Below are 17323 nucleotides of genomic sequence, written 5' to 3'. Positions count from 1 at the left end.
CTTGGAAGTTCCTGTACCGAATACATATGTACAATTAGAAGCGCTTAAAGATGCACAAGGCAGGTTTTAAATATCAATTTTCATCAGTGGTTTTGCTGTTATTGCGCTATCATGCTGCATGAACAATTGTGCACACAGCTCCTAAAGGGCACAGCTTCACTACTGAACCACTGCTGCCAAGAATGCTGTTAGTTGTAGACCTACGGGGGAAGGGGGGGGGCTCAAGAGCAACTACTGTTAGAAAGCACACGTTTTGAATATTGTTTTGTTGCCTCTACTTTGCCCTCATAAGGTTACCAAGGGAGGTATAATACGCGCAAAAAAGAAAGTAAGATCTTACAATAGGATCGGGGTTGAGATGAGGCATTCCACAACCACTTTAATTATCTTAACTGCAAAAATATGCAATAACATTGTCCCAGTCACATCACTTTCCTGCTATAGCGCAGTGAACTCAACCATACCAGGAGAGTAACAGCAGCACATGTGCTTTGAACGTGGCGATGTCATTAAAAACAGGATGTGTTGCAGCATAGGAGCTCGTACCATACCTTTACAGCACCAGTGGCAGGTGTCCTTTGCCAATGTTTCTTGGTTACGAAAGCTCTGCTCTTGGTAAAAATTAAGCTTTGGACAGGTCGTTGAACCGATGCTTGATTTATTATTTGCCTCTGCTGCAACTTCAGTGCGCTGTAGTGCTTGTGTAGTGCTTGTAGCGCTGCAGTGCTTGTGTAGAATATCTGAGAAACACAGTAGTTAGGTGCCATGCTCAGGGCAATCGGAGTGTACTGTGCCCTTCTTTATTACAACAAAGCAGAATTCATTTTTGAAGAGCCAAGTAGACAAACATTCAAGTGTCATGATGGTTGTTACGAAGTAACACTGCAATAAACATAGTAAAATAATAGCAAAGTACTATCAACAAGTGAAATACACTTCACTACCACTTAGTGAGCTACTTGATTTTTGGACAAGCATGCTTATTACACGTTGTGACCAAGGAAAACAACCCAGCAAGCTGCATTTGAATTAAAAATTTAAGAAAAACACGACAATGATCCCTATGTCAGAAGCAAATAAAATGATTTGTTCTTGCCTATGTCAGAAGCACATAAAATGATTTGTTCTTGGCATCACAATGAGTCACTTTGTGGAGAGCTGGGTAATCATGTGCAGTGACCACAATGAAGGCCTATAAAAGAGACAATAGAGCTTTTGAGTAATGGCCTTAGTCACAGAATGTTGGGTGGATACATATGAGCCGCCAGAAAGCAAGAAGTGGCCGTCGTCTGAAGAAGGGGGGGACTGGGGGCTATTTCAAACCCCGCCACCCCTGGCCCCCATCAAGGACATATTAAAGTTTTGTCTCTCTGCACACGAGTTCTTGGTCGATTGTTGGTCAGCAGCCTTGTCCCATTTTTCTTGCTCACTCTGCTGCTTCAGTTGGTCCCAAAGCCTGCCCATTAAGAAGACAAAATGAAACAAAAAGACAAGAGCAAAAATATTGTCCCCCACACCCCAGGAAAATATTGCTGCCACAAAAGCAGAACATATTGCAGAACAATGCTGCAGCTATGTATGTGTGTATGCATGTGGCACACATGTTCATTAACCATTCTACAAGTATTAAGGCAAAAGCCTTAAGTGGCTTGTTGCAATGACTTGTACCCGAAAAAAGCGGCGTCAAGCCCGTGACATTCCCATAGGGCCAATAGAACTGATTTTCGCAAGTGACGCTAGCGCCGCCTGGATTCTAACGGTAGTTGCACTGATACCAGAAAAAATGTTTACTTACTAATAATAGATAGTGTTTTGAATATTATTCCCTTACAATATAAATTTAAAAATGACAGGCGACGTCTGAATTATCTTTAGTTGCTTAGAAACTTACATGCGTATCGAAAGCGCAATGACACTTGTGAGGAATACCGCACAGCAGACGACCTACACCGGCGTCGTCTGCTTCTGCTATTGCTTTTGCGCTGTCCACTTGCCTTGGGCAGGTATATCCCACTACATATATATTCTTATTTACCTTTGATATATATTCACTTACGTATATTCTTATTTACCGTTGAAGGTTGGCACTGCTGCACAGGCCAAGAGAAATCACGATGCTAATCACACTAACTTGCTCCCAATAAACAGCTTTATTATAACGCACACCATCAATGTTTCCATGAAATAAAAAGCACATGAATAGCGTTTCAAAGATATACTGGTGCGTAACATGCATGGTTGTTTATGTGCAAAAAGATACTTTGTACAGTCTCGCCACACATTTCTGGTGAACACAAGCTGTCCGCCATTGAATGAAGAAACGCATCCGACCACATAATGCTGTCACACACTGGTATGTTGCCAAAGTTTCTCCACTTTTGTAGCCGACGATGTCACGTCACTTCGTTCACAATATTCATAAACTGCAACTTGATTTGAGCCAGCGCTTCCTGTTTGAGCGAAAACACGTAGCTTTCACAAGGGCGAATTCTGTCGCGACTGTTCGACTTCTGGTCCAGAATGCCTGTTCTCTCGCAGTTAACCGTTTGAGAAGTCACGTTATAAAAATTTTCTGAATTTAAGCTGAATTTACTTCGAAAGATTTATAATTTCAGATAGAAATATTTTTTTATACGTGCTGGTTCGATGAGTTGCAAATAAAGTTTACATAATAAAGGCTTAGCTGGCATTCCGATTACCGCTGCCGGCGGTGCACTGTTGTCATTTCGCTGGTGGCGCCACCGCAAGGCTTGGACGCAAAACACGCCACATGCCACAGGCTTGGCGGCGTCCAGCCCAGTGATGCAAAAAATTTCATCAGGAATGACTCGTACACCCGTAAGCAAGTAAATATACAATGGCTGAATATGAATGAAGAAACGAACGCAGGAATGAAAGAACAAAGAAAGAAAGAATGAAATAAAGAAAGAAGGAGAGAAGAAAAGAAAGAAGGAAATAACCTTTAGGTAGTGCATTAGGCGATAGCATGTGTTGGTGAGGATGTCAACCTACAGCGTACTACATCTACTTCACACTGCAGCTCGTTTATGTGTTTCAAGAAGTCTGACCCCTCCGATTGCATAATTTAATGCATTACCACATGTGCGGCAGGCTTTCGCCTTCATGTGTTACAGGACTGTAACATGTTGCCGAACTTTCTTTTGAATCATGGGCGCTGCCAATACCGAAATGACTGGAAAGTACTGCAGTAAAACCTCGTTAACTCGAACCTTGTTAATTTGGAATTGTCATCTGGTCCCAGCAGGCATATGCATTATTTATTGCAATTAAACTCTCGTTAATTCGGACAACCCTCGGAGCTCGCGGAGTGCCACAAATGTGTGATGCAATGGAGCAAGACTGGAGCTAGAGTCCGAACGGAACGAAGCGATGGAGTTCACATCGCCATAGTCATCAGCAGAAATGACAGCAACGCCAGAACACTACGTGCCTATTTGTGCCTTTAAAGCCTTTATTCCTGCGTTTAGCACCGCGCATAACACCGCATTGGCCGCATGCCTTCAAAACTGAGTAGTCGCCATCAATGATCGCGTCAATAGCAATTGCTGTTTCGTGTGCAGTGGTTGCAGCAAACAGTTGTTTCGTTTTGACTTGGCGCAAAACTGTCAAGGATGAAGAGCCCCGGCTTCATCATGATGGATGGACGATCTAGTGGCGACCAGCTCACTGGCGAAAAACTCATCGGAATGTGCGAGCGGTAGTGAAAAGCCCGTCTGAGGAAGGCGCATGCCTTGGCCATGCTGCAAAGGAAGTCACGAGGCCTTCATTCCTGGGAGAGCCAATCATTCATGAGTTGACGATAATTGCAGCTTCCGTACTGCTTTCATGAAAAATAGAAATGGGACTTGCTCATTCATTCAGTAAATAAAACCGTGTTGACGAAGTAAGCATCTGCTTGTTTCCTTGATACCCCGATAATTCGAGATTCCGTTAATTCTGACATTTTTTTTTGGTCCCGTGAAATCCGAATTACCGAGGTTTAGCCTATCAACAACATTTGCCAACTGTTTCATTTGGTTATGTTAAGTCGAATATAAGCAAAGAATTGCTAGGTTAGGTCTGCAGACTGCATGTCAGTGGCTGTAACATTGCAATGATTCCCTTTCTTCGATTTTGTTTACTTCTTACAACCTGCTGAACCAATTCCCTGTCAATATTTCATTGGGAATGAGTGAAAGTGACAATGAGCTTGCAGCATGGTGCTAATAAAGGCACTGGAACTTAGGCGTTTGCTTTAGCATGCACTCTATAATAACAGATGGGACAGGTAGGAGGCAAGGCGACACTGTTTCGTCCATTCGTGCGCTCTACATTGCACTAACCAGGCACAGCGGAATTCAGAAGTGACCCTTGTTGAAGTTAGGCTTCCTACATTAGACACAGGTCAAGATTTTTTTTTTCTTTTTGCCCAGGATTCAGGGGTCCCAGAACTTCTATTTGGATTGCACTAGGTATCTATTGTAAGCCTTTATGATAATAGCTTTAAATTTCTCATTTCTAATTTAAATTGAGAAGCTGTTTGCATTTCTACAGCATTCATGTGATCTATATACTTATAGAATGCCCACCTCTTTGTATTTGGGCATCTCTGCCCTTCTTGAGCTGGAGGCTTTCTCAATGTGCGCTGAACTTAATTTCTGTCTACACGACAAGTAAGTAAACTTCAGACTCAAATGGTATTTATTGGCAACATGTTGCTGAATATTCGGTAAATTTTCCACTGAATAGGCAAAAAATAATACGATAGCCAATAACGTAGCCTTCCTTGTCACTACCATTCTTAATGGCACACTTCGAAGTCAATGCTTAAGCCTTATGGACAAAAGTCAATAAGAAGCTCTCCGATTTCTGCATCCTTCAAACATCTGCATGGACTTCTTGCACTGGTCCACCATGCTGCAAAGCACCAGCCATGCGAACATGGAGACGAATTCCAGGAACAAGGTTTCTCAGCTACAAAAGCTGCTCATACAATTGCGTATATAAGCTAACTTTTGTGCACAGATGGTGAAAAGAGTACACAGATTTCATGTTCATGGGTTATCTTGGGAAAGTCTGGGACTGAGCGAGAAGTGTGACAGCCACGCCTTTACTTAGGTACTGCACTTGAAAGGGTAAATTCACTTGCACTTCAGTTCAGTTTAAATAGTTTTCTCGGGCACTGCTGAGCATAAAATTGTTTTAATTTCTTCGATTTCATGCTGCCATAGTGAAAGCAGCATCAACAGCATTTTTGAAGCTTTGTACTACGTCATGTTGTTTCAATGAACATATAATTTTGACACATTTTAAGCCCCTCATAGTAAACTTACCAAGGGTTGAGGGGCTGATTTCCTGACGACCTGCCAGCCTGACTCACAATGTCAGTATTCGGTGCAGTTATATTTGCTTCCCATCCATTTTAACAGGGAAGGTCGCAATGCTTTGTGCCCTCCTCACACTAAAAAACTGAAATGGGAATGGTGCCTTTTTCAAAAATTTCTGTCATCAGACAATGCTTCTTAATTTCAAGATAAACATTTCATTCATGCGGATAAGGCACGACGCCAAATATTTAGAGCATATGAAAAATCTTTTTGGCAGAATTCCAAAAGTGTTTCAAGTTTAAATATGAGAAACAGATCAACCATCTGTTTCGATACCCTTACTCGGTGCCACCAGAAGACTGACTAGACACGGCAGCAAAAGCTAATTGGCCTGCAGCGTATGCCTTGAGTTAAAAGGCATGCAGCAGAAGGAGCCTTTATATTGGTTACATAAGAATTTGATAAGAAAAAGCATGAACACACAGATAACAATCCATCCAAGCTGGTGTCTCTCCTTGGATGCACCTATATATGTGAACAGGCATTCTTTCTGATGACTGTGAAAAAGAGTCACTTCAGTGACTGATGTGGCATGACAAGATGCACTGAGAACAGCAATGAGTACGATGACACAAAACACAGACATAATTAAATTTGATACTTTTGTATATCCACCTTCATTGTATCTAGGTTCAACTCTAATCATTACATGTCAAAATCAATAAGAGAGAATTTCGATTTAATTGCCTATATCCAATAGTTTGTTATATCTGTGGTCTGAAATTTGACCAGGGCCTTATGCTGAACTTCAACGTGCAGAAACAACACTGAGAGCTGTGAGGCCATACTGAAGCTGCACTAGTTTTGACAACCTGGTTCGTTAAGGCCATCTTGCACAAAATTTTGGAATCCGTAGAAGGCCCAATTTCAAGAAGGGCAGATATAAAGGATCTTCCACGCAAAATTTTATGTTTGGAATATCAGCAGATGTGCCACCAAAAGCTAGCAAAAATAGCTATTTCTGACACCAAAACAAAAAAATAAGTGAAAAAGAAAGAAGCTCACAGGATGGTGGTTATGGGTGTAATCTAAATGTTTAGGCATTAGCTGTGGTGCAGGCTAGGCATTTTTGCTCACGATCTCGGCAAATCGCTTGCAGGTCCGAAGGCCCGGCTTCCTCCAGGAGATTTCAGTGTAAAGGACGTTTTATAGTGTTCTCGTTTAAGCTACTGCACGAACGCTTTGACAGCTTAGCATACACTGGCACAGCCAAAGGCAGCATGACAATGACAGCATGACGAGAGTGGGACAAAAATTCTCAAATAATGACAATGGCAAACAGCGTCACGTGCGCCGAGAAATCTGAGGGGACGCGCTGGGACTTGTGCAATGTCCGCAAACCACCAGATGCATGCGTGTCTTCTCAACTGCTACTCAAAAGCTTCTAAATGGAAAATCAGACAATTAATAGCCCTGCAGCTTTGCAAAAATTGCTTATACTATACTACTACTTAATATATAGTACATACTCAATGAGTATGCACTACTTATTGAGATCCACCCTATCCGTAGTAAAATTCCATTGCAGTTGGCTTTTATAGAAAGCTTGGTACATGAGTTTTTGCATTCTTGACCCATCTGGGTGCGACTCGTGCAGCATCATGTTCAGCAGAAGACAGTGACAGTCAATTTGCCGCTGTGGTAGGTGTAGGACGATGCGATCATCGTTAATGCAGGTTGTGCACACATATCCTTCTTTGCTTAATATGAATTGTTGCCTACTATTTAAACACAGTTTTACAACAGCACTGACTGGCAGTTAGCCAAGTTTGGGTACAGGTGTAAAAACAAAAAAAGAAACAAAACAGGCCAGCTATCACAGTCAGCCTTCTTAAAAGCTTCACATCTTCCCTCCCCTTCAAAAAAGCAATACTTTTTAAGATTTTGGTAGGAAACACTCCAAATCACTAAAGTATCTTATTGATATATCTTATCCTGTATATATTCGCCCAAATATTTATTAAGCAAGAGAAATTTTCTTGATAATGGTATCCCTCAATGTTATAGATATGTCTCAAGAAGTGGTAATGACTAAATGCCTTAAGATCAATTAGTGGCCACAGTTAGTTCTTGACAAGCAATTCAGGAACTGCACCCTGGAAAGTAGGACTGGTCTTTGGTTTATATTGGTACAAATTGCAAGGGTAGGTACAGCTCAAGCAAACTTTGCAGATAAAGGGCTTTCTTGATATGGTGGATGAATAAAAGTACAACTTTATTACCTACGGTTGCCACCTTTAACAAGAAAAAAAAAAAGAGAACAGCATCGAGAAACTGGGAGAAGGAGGGGGTTTACATTTCTTGTGAAGAGTACCGCCAACAAAAGTACAAACAAGATGAAAACAAAAAGTTGGCAAGATGCGAAAAAGAAAGTCATTGCACCTGAAGTGATAAGCGCAAACGATAGGCAGTAGCCGAGAAGATGCATTAAAGAGAAGCAGAGGATGCTTTTGGACTCGTCAAGGAATGTCAGAAAAAAAAAAAAATTTCCACAAGCGGACAGGTGGATGGCTTAGTCTTGCAACTTCGCATAACTCGACGGTGATACGCTCAAGACTCGGGAATGAATTTGCACGTGGCGATTCAGCTGCCAGCCGCGTCAAAACATTCAACAGATCGCTTGCGAAGCAACTTGTACCGTGCCCATTTAAGGAAGAACCATAAAACGGGCAAATAGCATGCGAGCGTGGGCGCTGGATTGGCATCCGGCACAATGAGGAAACAAAACCAGCTGTGCCGACGAAAAACCAGCCATGTGGCCAACTTTGAAGTCCCACCACAGCTTTTTTGGCCGCCCATGGCTGTGCTACTGTTCACCGCATGGGTGGCAGTTGGCAAGATTTACACATCATCACTTACATCTTTGCCTTCCTGATGCGCTGCTCCATGTGCTCACAGCTTGCTCTCACTTGCTTTGCCAGGTGTCCGTTTTTGTGCTGCAAGATAGTCACAAAAACACTTGCTACAAAAACAACACAGAGACAAGTTTCTGGGCTCGATCACACCTGTGACTTACCGAGGTTGTGCAACCAAGTCAGTCCCAAATGGACGCTTTGGTTGAAATGCGACTGACCCAAATCAGTCTTGATTGATCTTTCTGCTCGATTTTTCCCTCTTGAGATTGCAGTCGCAATCTTAACTAACCAATCAGCGGCACAGGAGCGGTGATGATTTCCCGTAGTAATGAAGGCTTAGAATAAGAAATGAAGGCATGAGCAGACGGGAATGGCGTCTATCGCGAGACATTTCGGTGCGGTGACAGGCAGGTCGTGTTTCCTGGTGTGGACATCGATAGCTTTGAGTAACTCCTTGGCCACCAGTCACGGTTGGTAGTGCGAATTCTGTCGATTGCCGGCGTGAATGCGCCCTTAGAGTGACAAAAAGCTGCACAAACGACCCTCGAGTATCAATTTAACTACCACTAATGCGGGGTAACATTGCCATAGCACAAATGCCATGTGGCCAGCGCAAGGCATTACACAGCATTGTCGCTGAGGTTTGTGTTCCATGGCCAAACAAGAGCGAACAAAAAATTAAAGAAAAGACTGCTCAGCAGCAATGGGATCAAAACCCACAACCTCCACAGTGATGCTGCACCAGTTGATCTAGGGTGGGTATCTGCACTTCCATTCACGGTTTGGGGATATATGCATACTTTATGTGCAGAAAAATGGCCGAGGCTACCCCACCAAAATACACGAAGTGCTCATCTGTCCACTTGCACAGCGTTCGCTTGCTGCTTGGTTAAATAGGCTTGGCGAACGAATGCAGGAATGTAAGGCAACTCGTAAGCCACTACTCTCTACTGGAACATGAATTCATTATGGCTGCTTGAGATTACTTAAAGAAGTATTGACATATTTTTGACAGTTCATTCCTGCGTTAAATGAAGATCTGGGATCTCGAAAATCTAAAAAGAGAAAGAAGCCTGGCAAGTCTCAGAGCGTCCAAAATAATTTGGTAGTTTTGAATCGAACTTTTCTTTGTGAACCACCAGGACTTTCGTGACCGTGGCTGCTGCTGCTGTTTTGTCAAATATAGTCATACTAAAAAAAAAAGAAAGGAAATATGTGGTCAGTGACAGAATCAAACCTTGGTCCCCAAGCACAGCAGCCTGATGCTACTCCAACCATTATGCCACAATCACACATGTACTTCTATCTATCAAGCCCAACTATCTCCTTGAAATTATCGCCGACTGTATAGCACAGGTGAGTGAGAGCACATGCCAGTTTCCTTTATGCCAAGGATGCAGGAATGAAATGGGCAAACTTATAGCATTGGCTTAACCGCCTAACGAGAGCTTCACTACACGTAGATTTTAAGATGCGTGTCGAATGCGTGTAATTTTTTCCACAGACAGTCTTGGTTTCGTTTCCCTGATACTGTGTCGTAATATCATGGTGCGATAACCCTTTCCTGTGGCTGGAATAATATGCACGGGCTGCCTGAAAAGTATCTGACCGTAAATTAAGTAAATAAATTATGGGGTATTACATGCCAAAATCAGTCTCATTAGGGACATGCTTTGAACTATCTGAGTATGCAGCTGACGTCTGCAAAATTTTGCCCAAGATTTTGCACAGAGATACTAAAAGAGTTGGCGAATGGCTGTTTGCAGATATTGAAAGGCACTTTAAAAGAATGCCCTTCCAAGCGCTTGAAGGCATCTAATGCAAAGCGATGGCTGCCCTAGTAGTACTTTCCGAGGATGGGTTCCAGGATTCTCGGCAGAAGTGGACGGACTGTCAGACTCATTTGAAAGCAGGGGGGCACTACTTTCAAATTGATTAGAACGACGAAAGCACCAGGCAACACTTCTTTTTCAAGACTTTTTTTCAAGACACTTTCAAGACAGGCCTTGCAAGTTAAACGATGGACGCCTCAGTTAAGGGATTAAAGGAACGCTAAAGACGAATGCCACATCAGTACTGGAGATTGACAAGGTATGCTTTCAAAACTCTTTTCGTCGATTTTGTGGTAATGGGCTGATTATTACAGGAGAAAGTGAAAGTCAGAGTTCAATTTTTAAAATTTTTCGTCACGACACCACTGCCTGCACATCAGAGTGATACTACAGATATCAAAAGTATTTTTTTTTTTCATATTTGGGATCAGCGTGGCTCAGTGAAAGTTCCTCAAACTTGCCCAAGCTCAACCTCTGGCTCTTTTACAATGCAATTTAGTCCAGCTTTACCCATAAAAAATTAACTAGATTCAGAGGATGCCATCGAAATTGATGTCATCATGGCAAGCTGTTGCGATACATTAAGGTTGGCGCCACCACCGGCTTTTGGTTTTTGCATCTTTTCTCGCTTACCAAATCCACCCTCATGGTAAGAGTGTCTTTTTTTATGCGAAGCATATTACTAGAGCTCAACCCAGCTCCTCAGGCGCGGCGGTGTCGCCTTCAATACCACGTGACACCGTGACGTCACGACAGAGGAGAAACGGGGCTCCAACTCGCGCCGTCGCTCGCGGCGGTATACAAGCAGCTGCGCTTGTTTCTAGGTGGCTTTGGCTCAACTCTTGCAAGATGGGCTGGGTGGGAATCGAACCAGGGTCTCCGGAGTGTGAGACGGAGACGCTACCACTGAGCCACAAGTACGACGCTTCGAAGCGGTACAAAAGCACCTCTAGTGAATGCGGTGTTGCCTTAGAAACGAGCTGTTTCTAAGGCTCAGGCGTGCGTCGCTTGCTCAGGCGCACATTTCGTTGCCGCGCCGAACGCTGCGTTGCTCGACGCTCACCGCGTCCAATGCGGGGCGCGTAGTCGCTGCGCCGTAGCCCATTGTCTTACAACCCTTGGCGGGTCGACGGGAACGCTGTCGTGTTCCACTCTTGAAGGCGAAGCAGAGTAACGCATGAGTTGTTTCTTCTACTAGCCGAACCAAATATAGCCAAGCAACAGCAGTTCACCAGGCTAAACAGTGGTTCAACAACTAAAATAAAGGCTAGTATGCTTCGCATCCTGGGCTTAACCTTAGCTAAGCCACAGCCATTTTTTTGGTATCGTAGAAGGGTAGATTACTAACGTTTGCTCAAATAACTTTTCTCTCTGACATAATGTCTGCTCTCTTTTGACGACATTCACCAGCACAGCACCTTGCTTAGCTGTGAGGTCACGAATGTAAATCACTACAGGTTGCCTGCACAAATAAACACCAACTCACTACGAGATCCACCAGTTTATCAGGGTCTAAAACCCGAAGCTGGAGGCCCTTGTCCAGGCTTGAAAGGATCCTGCGAAAAAAGGTCAAGGTCAAATTAGAACAGTTCTCAATTTAAGAGGCAGATCAAAGGAAAATAGCCAAAAAGTTTCACGGACACTCACTTTATGGAAAATGACAGGGCCCTAATGGTCACATACAGTCAAACCTGGCATTAATGAACTCGATTTTACAAAGCTTTCAATAAGTGCTTTAGAATCGACAACACATATTCATAGAGCTAAATGAATTGAAAAAAAAAATTGAATTATGGGGTTTAATGTGTCAAAACCACTTTCTGATTATGAGGCACACCGTAGTGGGGGACTCCAGAAATTTGGACCACCCGGGGTTCTTTAATGTGCACCTAAATCTAAGTACATGGGTGTCTTCGCATTTCGCCCCCATCGAAATGCGGCTGCAGTCGCCAGGATTCGATCCCGCGACCTCGTGCTGAGCAGCCCAACACCATAGCCACTAAGCAACCATGGCGGGTAGCCTAATGCACTGAAAAAATTTGAAGCAACAAAGGGAAATTAACGTCTTGTCCAATTTGACAAAGATTTTCATGAAGGTATGCATCAAGAAACATGCCACAGGAAACGTGTTGCATTCAAAATGCCTCGAAGCTTATAAGTGTATGGCTGCAGTAAGAGTAGTACCCTGGTGGTCCATTTTTTTTTTTAATGAAACTGCTCCACTGCAGTCATTCAACATAGCAAGGCTCAGTGTTAGCTCTAACAGATTGTGCCAAATGCTCTGTTACAGGCAAACTAAGATGACTGCCATCTTCTCAGCCCACAACTCCTTAGTTGTATGAAGCCCAAGCAAGCAAAAAATGACATCTATTTTTCTGCTCTTGAATAAGCATTATGTTACTCACATGTGTATTTTTGTTTTTACCAAGCTTTTAGATTCGCCGAATAATCAAGTCTGACTGACTTCATTAAATCAAGGTTTAACTGCAACAAAGATGGTGCCTTGCATGCAAATACAATGCTGTCGGAAATGCCCATTGTGTCCGTATAAACAGGAAGATGAATGCATAACACTCAATCATCATCATCAGCCTGGTTATGCCCACTGCAGGGCAAAGTCCGCTCCCATACTTCTCCAACTACCCCGGTCATGTACTGATTGTGGCCATGTTGTCCCTGCCAACTTCTTAATCTCATCCGCCCACCTAACTTTCTGCCACCCCTGCTATGCTTCCCTTCCCTTGGATTTTAGTCCGTAACCCTTAAAGACCATCGGTTATCATCCCTCCTCATTACATGTCCTGCCCACGCCCATTTCCTTTTCTTGATTTCAACTAAGATGTCATTAACTCACAGTTGTTCCCTCACCCAATCTGCTCTTTTCTTATCCCTTAACATTACACCTATCATTCTTCTTTCCATAGCTCGTTGCGTTGTCCTCAATTTAAGTAGAACCCTTTTTGTAAGCCTCCGGGTTTCTGCCCCGTACGTGAGTACTGGTAAGACACAGCTGTTATACATTTTTCTCTTGAGGAATAATGACAACCTGCTGTTCATGATCTGTGAATGCCTGCCAAATGCACCCCAGCCCATCCTTATTCTTCTGATTATTTCGGTCTCATGATCCGGATCTGCGGTCACTACCTGTCCTAAGTAGATGTATTCCCTTACCACTTCCAGTGCCTCGCTACCTATCGTAAACTGCTGTTCACTTCCGAGACTGGTCGGCACAGGTTGAACGCACGAGGGCCTACACATGTTAAAAGGGTACTGCAACACCATTTGGACACGGAAGAAAACATTCGCTATCTGTATACAATGCTGCCACAAACATAAAAGCCAAATGTTACTATGCTGCATTCAGCTGAGAGCTAACATTTTCACACGAAAAATCGGTTACTCTCTCCTTGCATCGTATGAGGTCACCTTTATTACGTCCCACCTATGACGTCATAATACCTGCGTGACAGCGCATAGCCAGCCATTAGACAATTGTTCGCGATACCAAGTTACTCCCGAGCAAAATCTTGCGGAAGCGAGAACCGTCTTCACTGACAATGGGGAAGCAGTTCTTGTTAACACTTCTTGTCTCTCCTATCAGCGCTCCTGTGTTGTTCTCTAGCACACCTGTCAGACACCGGCCTTGAAAGGTTGCCATAAGTGCATTGTGGAAAGTGTCCCCCCCCCCCCCTTTCCAGTCTTTCTTGGGTGAAGGAAGTCTCTCTCTGGAGACTTTGGGCCAGGGTGGCTGCTACACTAGGGAATGCGTGTACCTGTGGCCACAGGAAGACAATGTCCCGTGTCCAAAGTGTTTCATTCCTGCATCTGAAGTGGATGTCCCCCATCTACTTTGGACATGCCCTGGAACAAAGACAGTCTGTGAAAGTGTCGAACTCGAACTCAAAGTGTAATATTTGAGTAATGTTCACATTTGAAAAAGTACAGCTCGCTACTTCAATCAGGTGGCAGCGACAACGGGAAGGGACCGCGCCAGTCGGGCAAACAGTGTGACGAGTGCCACCGCGTGGCAGGAACCAGAAGAGCGACACTTCGCACGCCGCAGCTTTCAAACTGAAAGGAATCTAAAAATGTTCGGTCTAGGCTGACTCAACATACTCTTTCAATGCATGTGGCAATACGAACGCAAAAATTGGTATATAGATAACTACAGTGCAGAGGAAAAAAATATTGCGTGGGTACTACAGAAAGAAAGCGTAACAGCTGAAAGAAAGTCTGTCAAGGCCTAGGTGCTATATCTAGTGCCACTGTCTTGCCGGGCAAGCAGCACAACCAAATGAGCTAATTGGGAGGCTATATGAAGACAATGCGAGGGTGAAATATTTGAAAACTCAAAGTGCACGGAACTTTGACAGTCCAAATTTTAGTGTAACAAATGGCCACTGCAACAATGCAGAGTAATCACACTAAATCATTAGCTAATTAAAGCTACAAAGCATGAGAAATCTATGCAGCGGGAGGGGGGGAGGGGAGTAGGTAGAGAAGTTGGCTTGGCCCCTTGATGCCATGGAGTTTGGCCCTCCAAGTTGCAACCTTTTGCTCCATTCAGAAAAAGATCAAGAAGCTAAGAACAGAAGAAACAGGCTCTTACTTTTCTGATGTGTCGACGAGCAGCTCCTTAGCCTTAGCGTCCATATCTGGATCTTTTGCGATCACCCTCCTAATTGCAGAAGAAACAAAGAAAAACAATTGTCACACACGCGAACCCCCACCACTACGTAACTGACATCACAGTGTGAAGAAAAATCAGGCACTGGAATTTTTTTGTCTTAAACTTGGTCTTTTTCTTTTCAATTGCCAGATTTCATACCTATACTTTCGGAGGAGTCCATCGATGTAATTTTCGCTCTGCATGAATTAAGCACTTGGAATACCACAGCTGCCATTCTCACAGATTTTCCATCTGTATGTTTGCCCTTTTCCACATCTAATGAATCTCCTCTATTACGACTGTTTCTCCTCTGGTCCCTGCTATTTGCAGTGTATTTGATTAATTTGGGTGCCTGGTCACAAGGGCTTGTTTCTGAATGAAACTGCGGACTCAAAAGTCAAGGCAACCCTTAACAGCCCAGTTATTCCTGATGTACCATTGCATGCTTATTTCACTTTGGTTAGATTTCACAAGTGTACTGCTGAGCAAGCTTTTTCCAGCACACCACGTTAACTGCTTCTTCTTAGTATTGACACCCCCTTATCTCTAGCCACCTGGCATGGTGAATCGTTCAATACACGCAGACTCACTCACCAAATTATGCTGTCGAATTCGCTTTGAACTTTTACCTACACAGGTGTGCTTTGAGGAATTCCCCTTTGCATTTTCTGTAACGAGGCGCAAACAACAGATCAATCTTTTTTATCGTGCTGCCGCTCTACTACACTGATATCAAGAGTCTTCAAATTCCCTTTCGCAAAATTGGCCTGAATCCGACAATACCCGTTGTCCTTCCATTTGGAGCTTCGATTAACGGTTACAGTAAATGGGATGCCTGCGCCGCCATCCAGAAATTTATTATTGATCTCAAGCGACTGCCCAGTTAAACATGTTTCCACTATCATTAATTATTTTAGCTTGAATTAGTTCAATTCAGGTTGCATCATTTATTTTCATGCGTGTATCAGATTGAACTTGATTATCAGACTTCGCAAATTTACAAGTGAAATTTAATTCCTATATTTATCAACCCTTATCCACCGAGTAATCGAAAGTTTCCTATAGTGGGTACGACCCACAATCAGAGGAGAACAACAACAAACAACATCCGACCAGCGCATTGCGCCTCTTGCAACAGCGTGGAAACAGCGTAGAAAAATTGTCATTCTGTACAAGAACTACAACGGTACAACTACGAGTCCTGCTTTATGGCAGCGCCCCTCGGACACGTTAGCTTTTCTATCAAGTTTAATCTACATTGAACTTGACAAGCGCGTTTTAAAAGAAGCGATCAGGACCACCAGTCAAAGACGGCGCTAAAACATGATCCCTCCACGGCGCTCGACCTGTATTGGTCCGATCGGAAACGCCCGTGTGCCTTAAAGTGTTGATATTAAGAAGCAAACACGCACTTTAACTTGCTAAAACTTACCCCTGAGCCACCTGTAGCAGTTTCCGACACTTGTTTTTCATCGGATCCACGGGCACTCGTTGCTTTCCGAGCATGGACGTCTCGAACCACACTTGCTTTTCGAAAGGGCACTTAGGTTTCGTTGGTGAGGAGCCTTGCTCACGCTCTTCCATGTTGTTGCAAGGAATTTGAGCCGGAAAGCGGTGGGAAAGCACAACAAACTAACGGCATTCCTGCACAACCGCGACCGATACAACTTCAAAATTTGTGACCCTGCCAGCATCATAAGATTGAGTACACAAGTTGAGGCGTTTTCATTGAACCGCTATACGTAGAAAAAAAAAACACGCAGAGGGCGCTGCGAACGATGTGCTGTAAAGAGAAAAAAAAAAAAAAACCGAGCACACGGACGACGCAGAATCGAAAGACGTTAGTTTTTTAAGGCAAATAAATTTCTGACAAGTTTGATAGTTTGTTCACATGAACAGAAGAAAGTTAAAAATAACGAGTCTTGTGGCATCAACCAGTTAGATGTTCAATATGGCGATGCTCAAAACATCCATCCACCGAAGTTTTGCTGATGTGGAGCAGCAGCTCGCTTTACGGCATAACCAAGGCGATCTTGCAGAACATGTGTTAATTACCACCTTTCTTTCTCGTTCATACAAAGCCATTACATAATGTGTACATTTAAAAACCCCTTGAATATACGCAAAGAAGAAAGCATGCGCTTAAAACGAAGTTTTATAGAAGTTGTAAAATCTAACAAAAGCTCGTCAACTAAGGAACTAACAAAAAAACGTAAGGTTACGCTTGTTACAAAAGTTTCCTGCGAGCGAGAGCGTATCCCGAACCAGACTAGTCGCCTTTAATTTGCCCAAAGATCACTTTGGCAACAGTGCGACGCCGCGGCGTTAGGATGGCTTTTGCGAACGAGCCGTGCGCGGTTGAATTTACATGAACGAAAGCTAGCACTCAAACCTCAAACTAGTTAAAAAAATTGTCACTTTAGCACATGTCAAAGAGTGTCAAGGCGAAAGTCTGCGTGCTCAAGTGACATTCATTAATTTTTAAATTACTGGACATCCTCATTCGAATGCGTTGCTATTGTTCTACCAAAGGTCGTGGGTTCTAGTGCCTTAAGTGACGCTACCTTAATTAACTGTCTT

The 17323-nt window shown here is 43.4% G+C and overlaps 1 protein-coding gene across 2 annotated transcripts; it reads right to left on the bottom strand.

Moving 5' to 3' along the window:
• Positions 1–756: 756 nt before the first annotated feature.
• Positions 757–16795, bottom strand: LOC126527995 (uncharacterized). 2 transcript variants are annotated; one of them, XR_011890314.1, is made up of 6 exons: positions 16176–16795; positions 14684–14752; positions 11561–11630; positions 8247–8323; positions 1097–1456; positions 757–1061 (listed from the first exon to the last, which is right to left on the bottom strand). XR_011890314.1 is itself a non-coding variant. In XM_050175837.3 (5 exons), the coding sequence occupies exons 1-5, from the start codon at positions 16325–16327 to the stop codon at positions 1318–1320; spliced, it is 507 nt and encodes a 168-aa protein (XP_050031794.1). In that variant the 5' UTR covers positions 16328–16795; the 3' UTR covers positions 757–1317. The 2 variants fall into 2 exon arrangements, 1 of the variants encoding a protein (XP_050031794.1); XM_050175837.3 differs by having other exon boundaries at positions 757–1456.
• Between the last annotated feature and the right edge of the window lie 528 nt (positions 16796–17323).

This window comes from Dermacentor andersoni, chromosome 9, assembly GCF_023375885.2.
Source record: "Dermacentor andersoni chromosome 9, qqDerAnde1_hic_scaffold, whole genome shotgun sequence".
NCBI classification, from domain to species: domain Eukaryota; kingdom Metazoa; phylum Arthropoda; class Arachnida; order Ixodida; family Ixodidae; genus Dermacentor; species Dermacentor andersoni.
Note: the sequence above shows the minus strand (reverse complement) of the source record. Positions and strands in the feature narration are given on the sequence as shown.

Excerpts from the sequence above, each read along its gene's own strand:
- LOC126527995 (XM_050175837.3), bottom strand. The coding sequence starts at position 16,327 with ATGGAAGAGCGTGAGCAAGGCTCCTCACCAACGAAACCTAAGTGCCCT. Across the intron at positions 11,631-14,683 it reads CTCGTCGACACATCAGAAAA|GATCCTTTCAAGCCTGGACA; the intron begins GTAAGAGCCTGT and ends CTTTTTTCGCAG. Across the intron at positions 1,457-8,246 it reads CGCATCAGGAAGGCAAAGAT|GCTTTGGGACCAACTGAAGC; the intron begins GTAAGTGATGAT and ends CTTAATGGGCAG.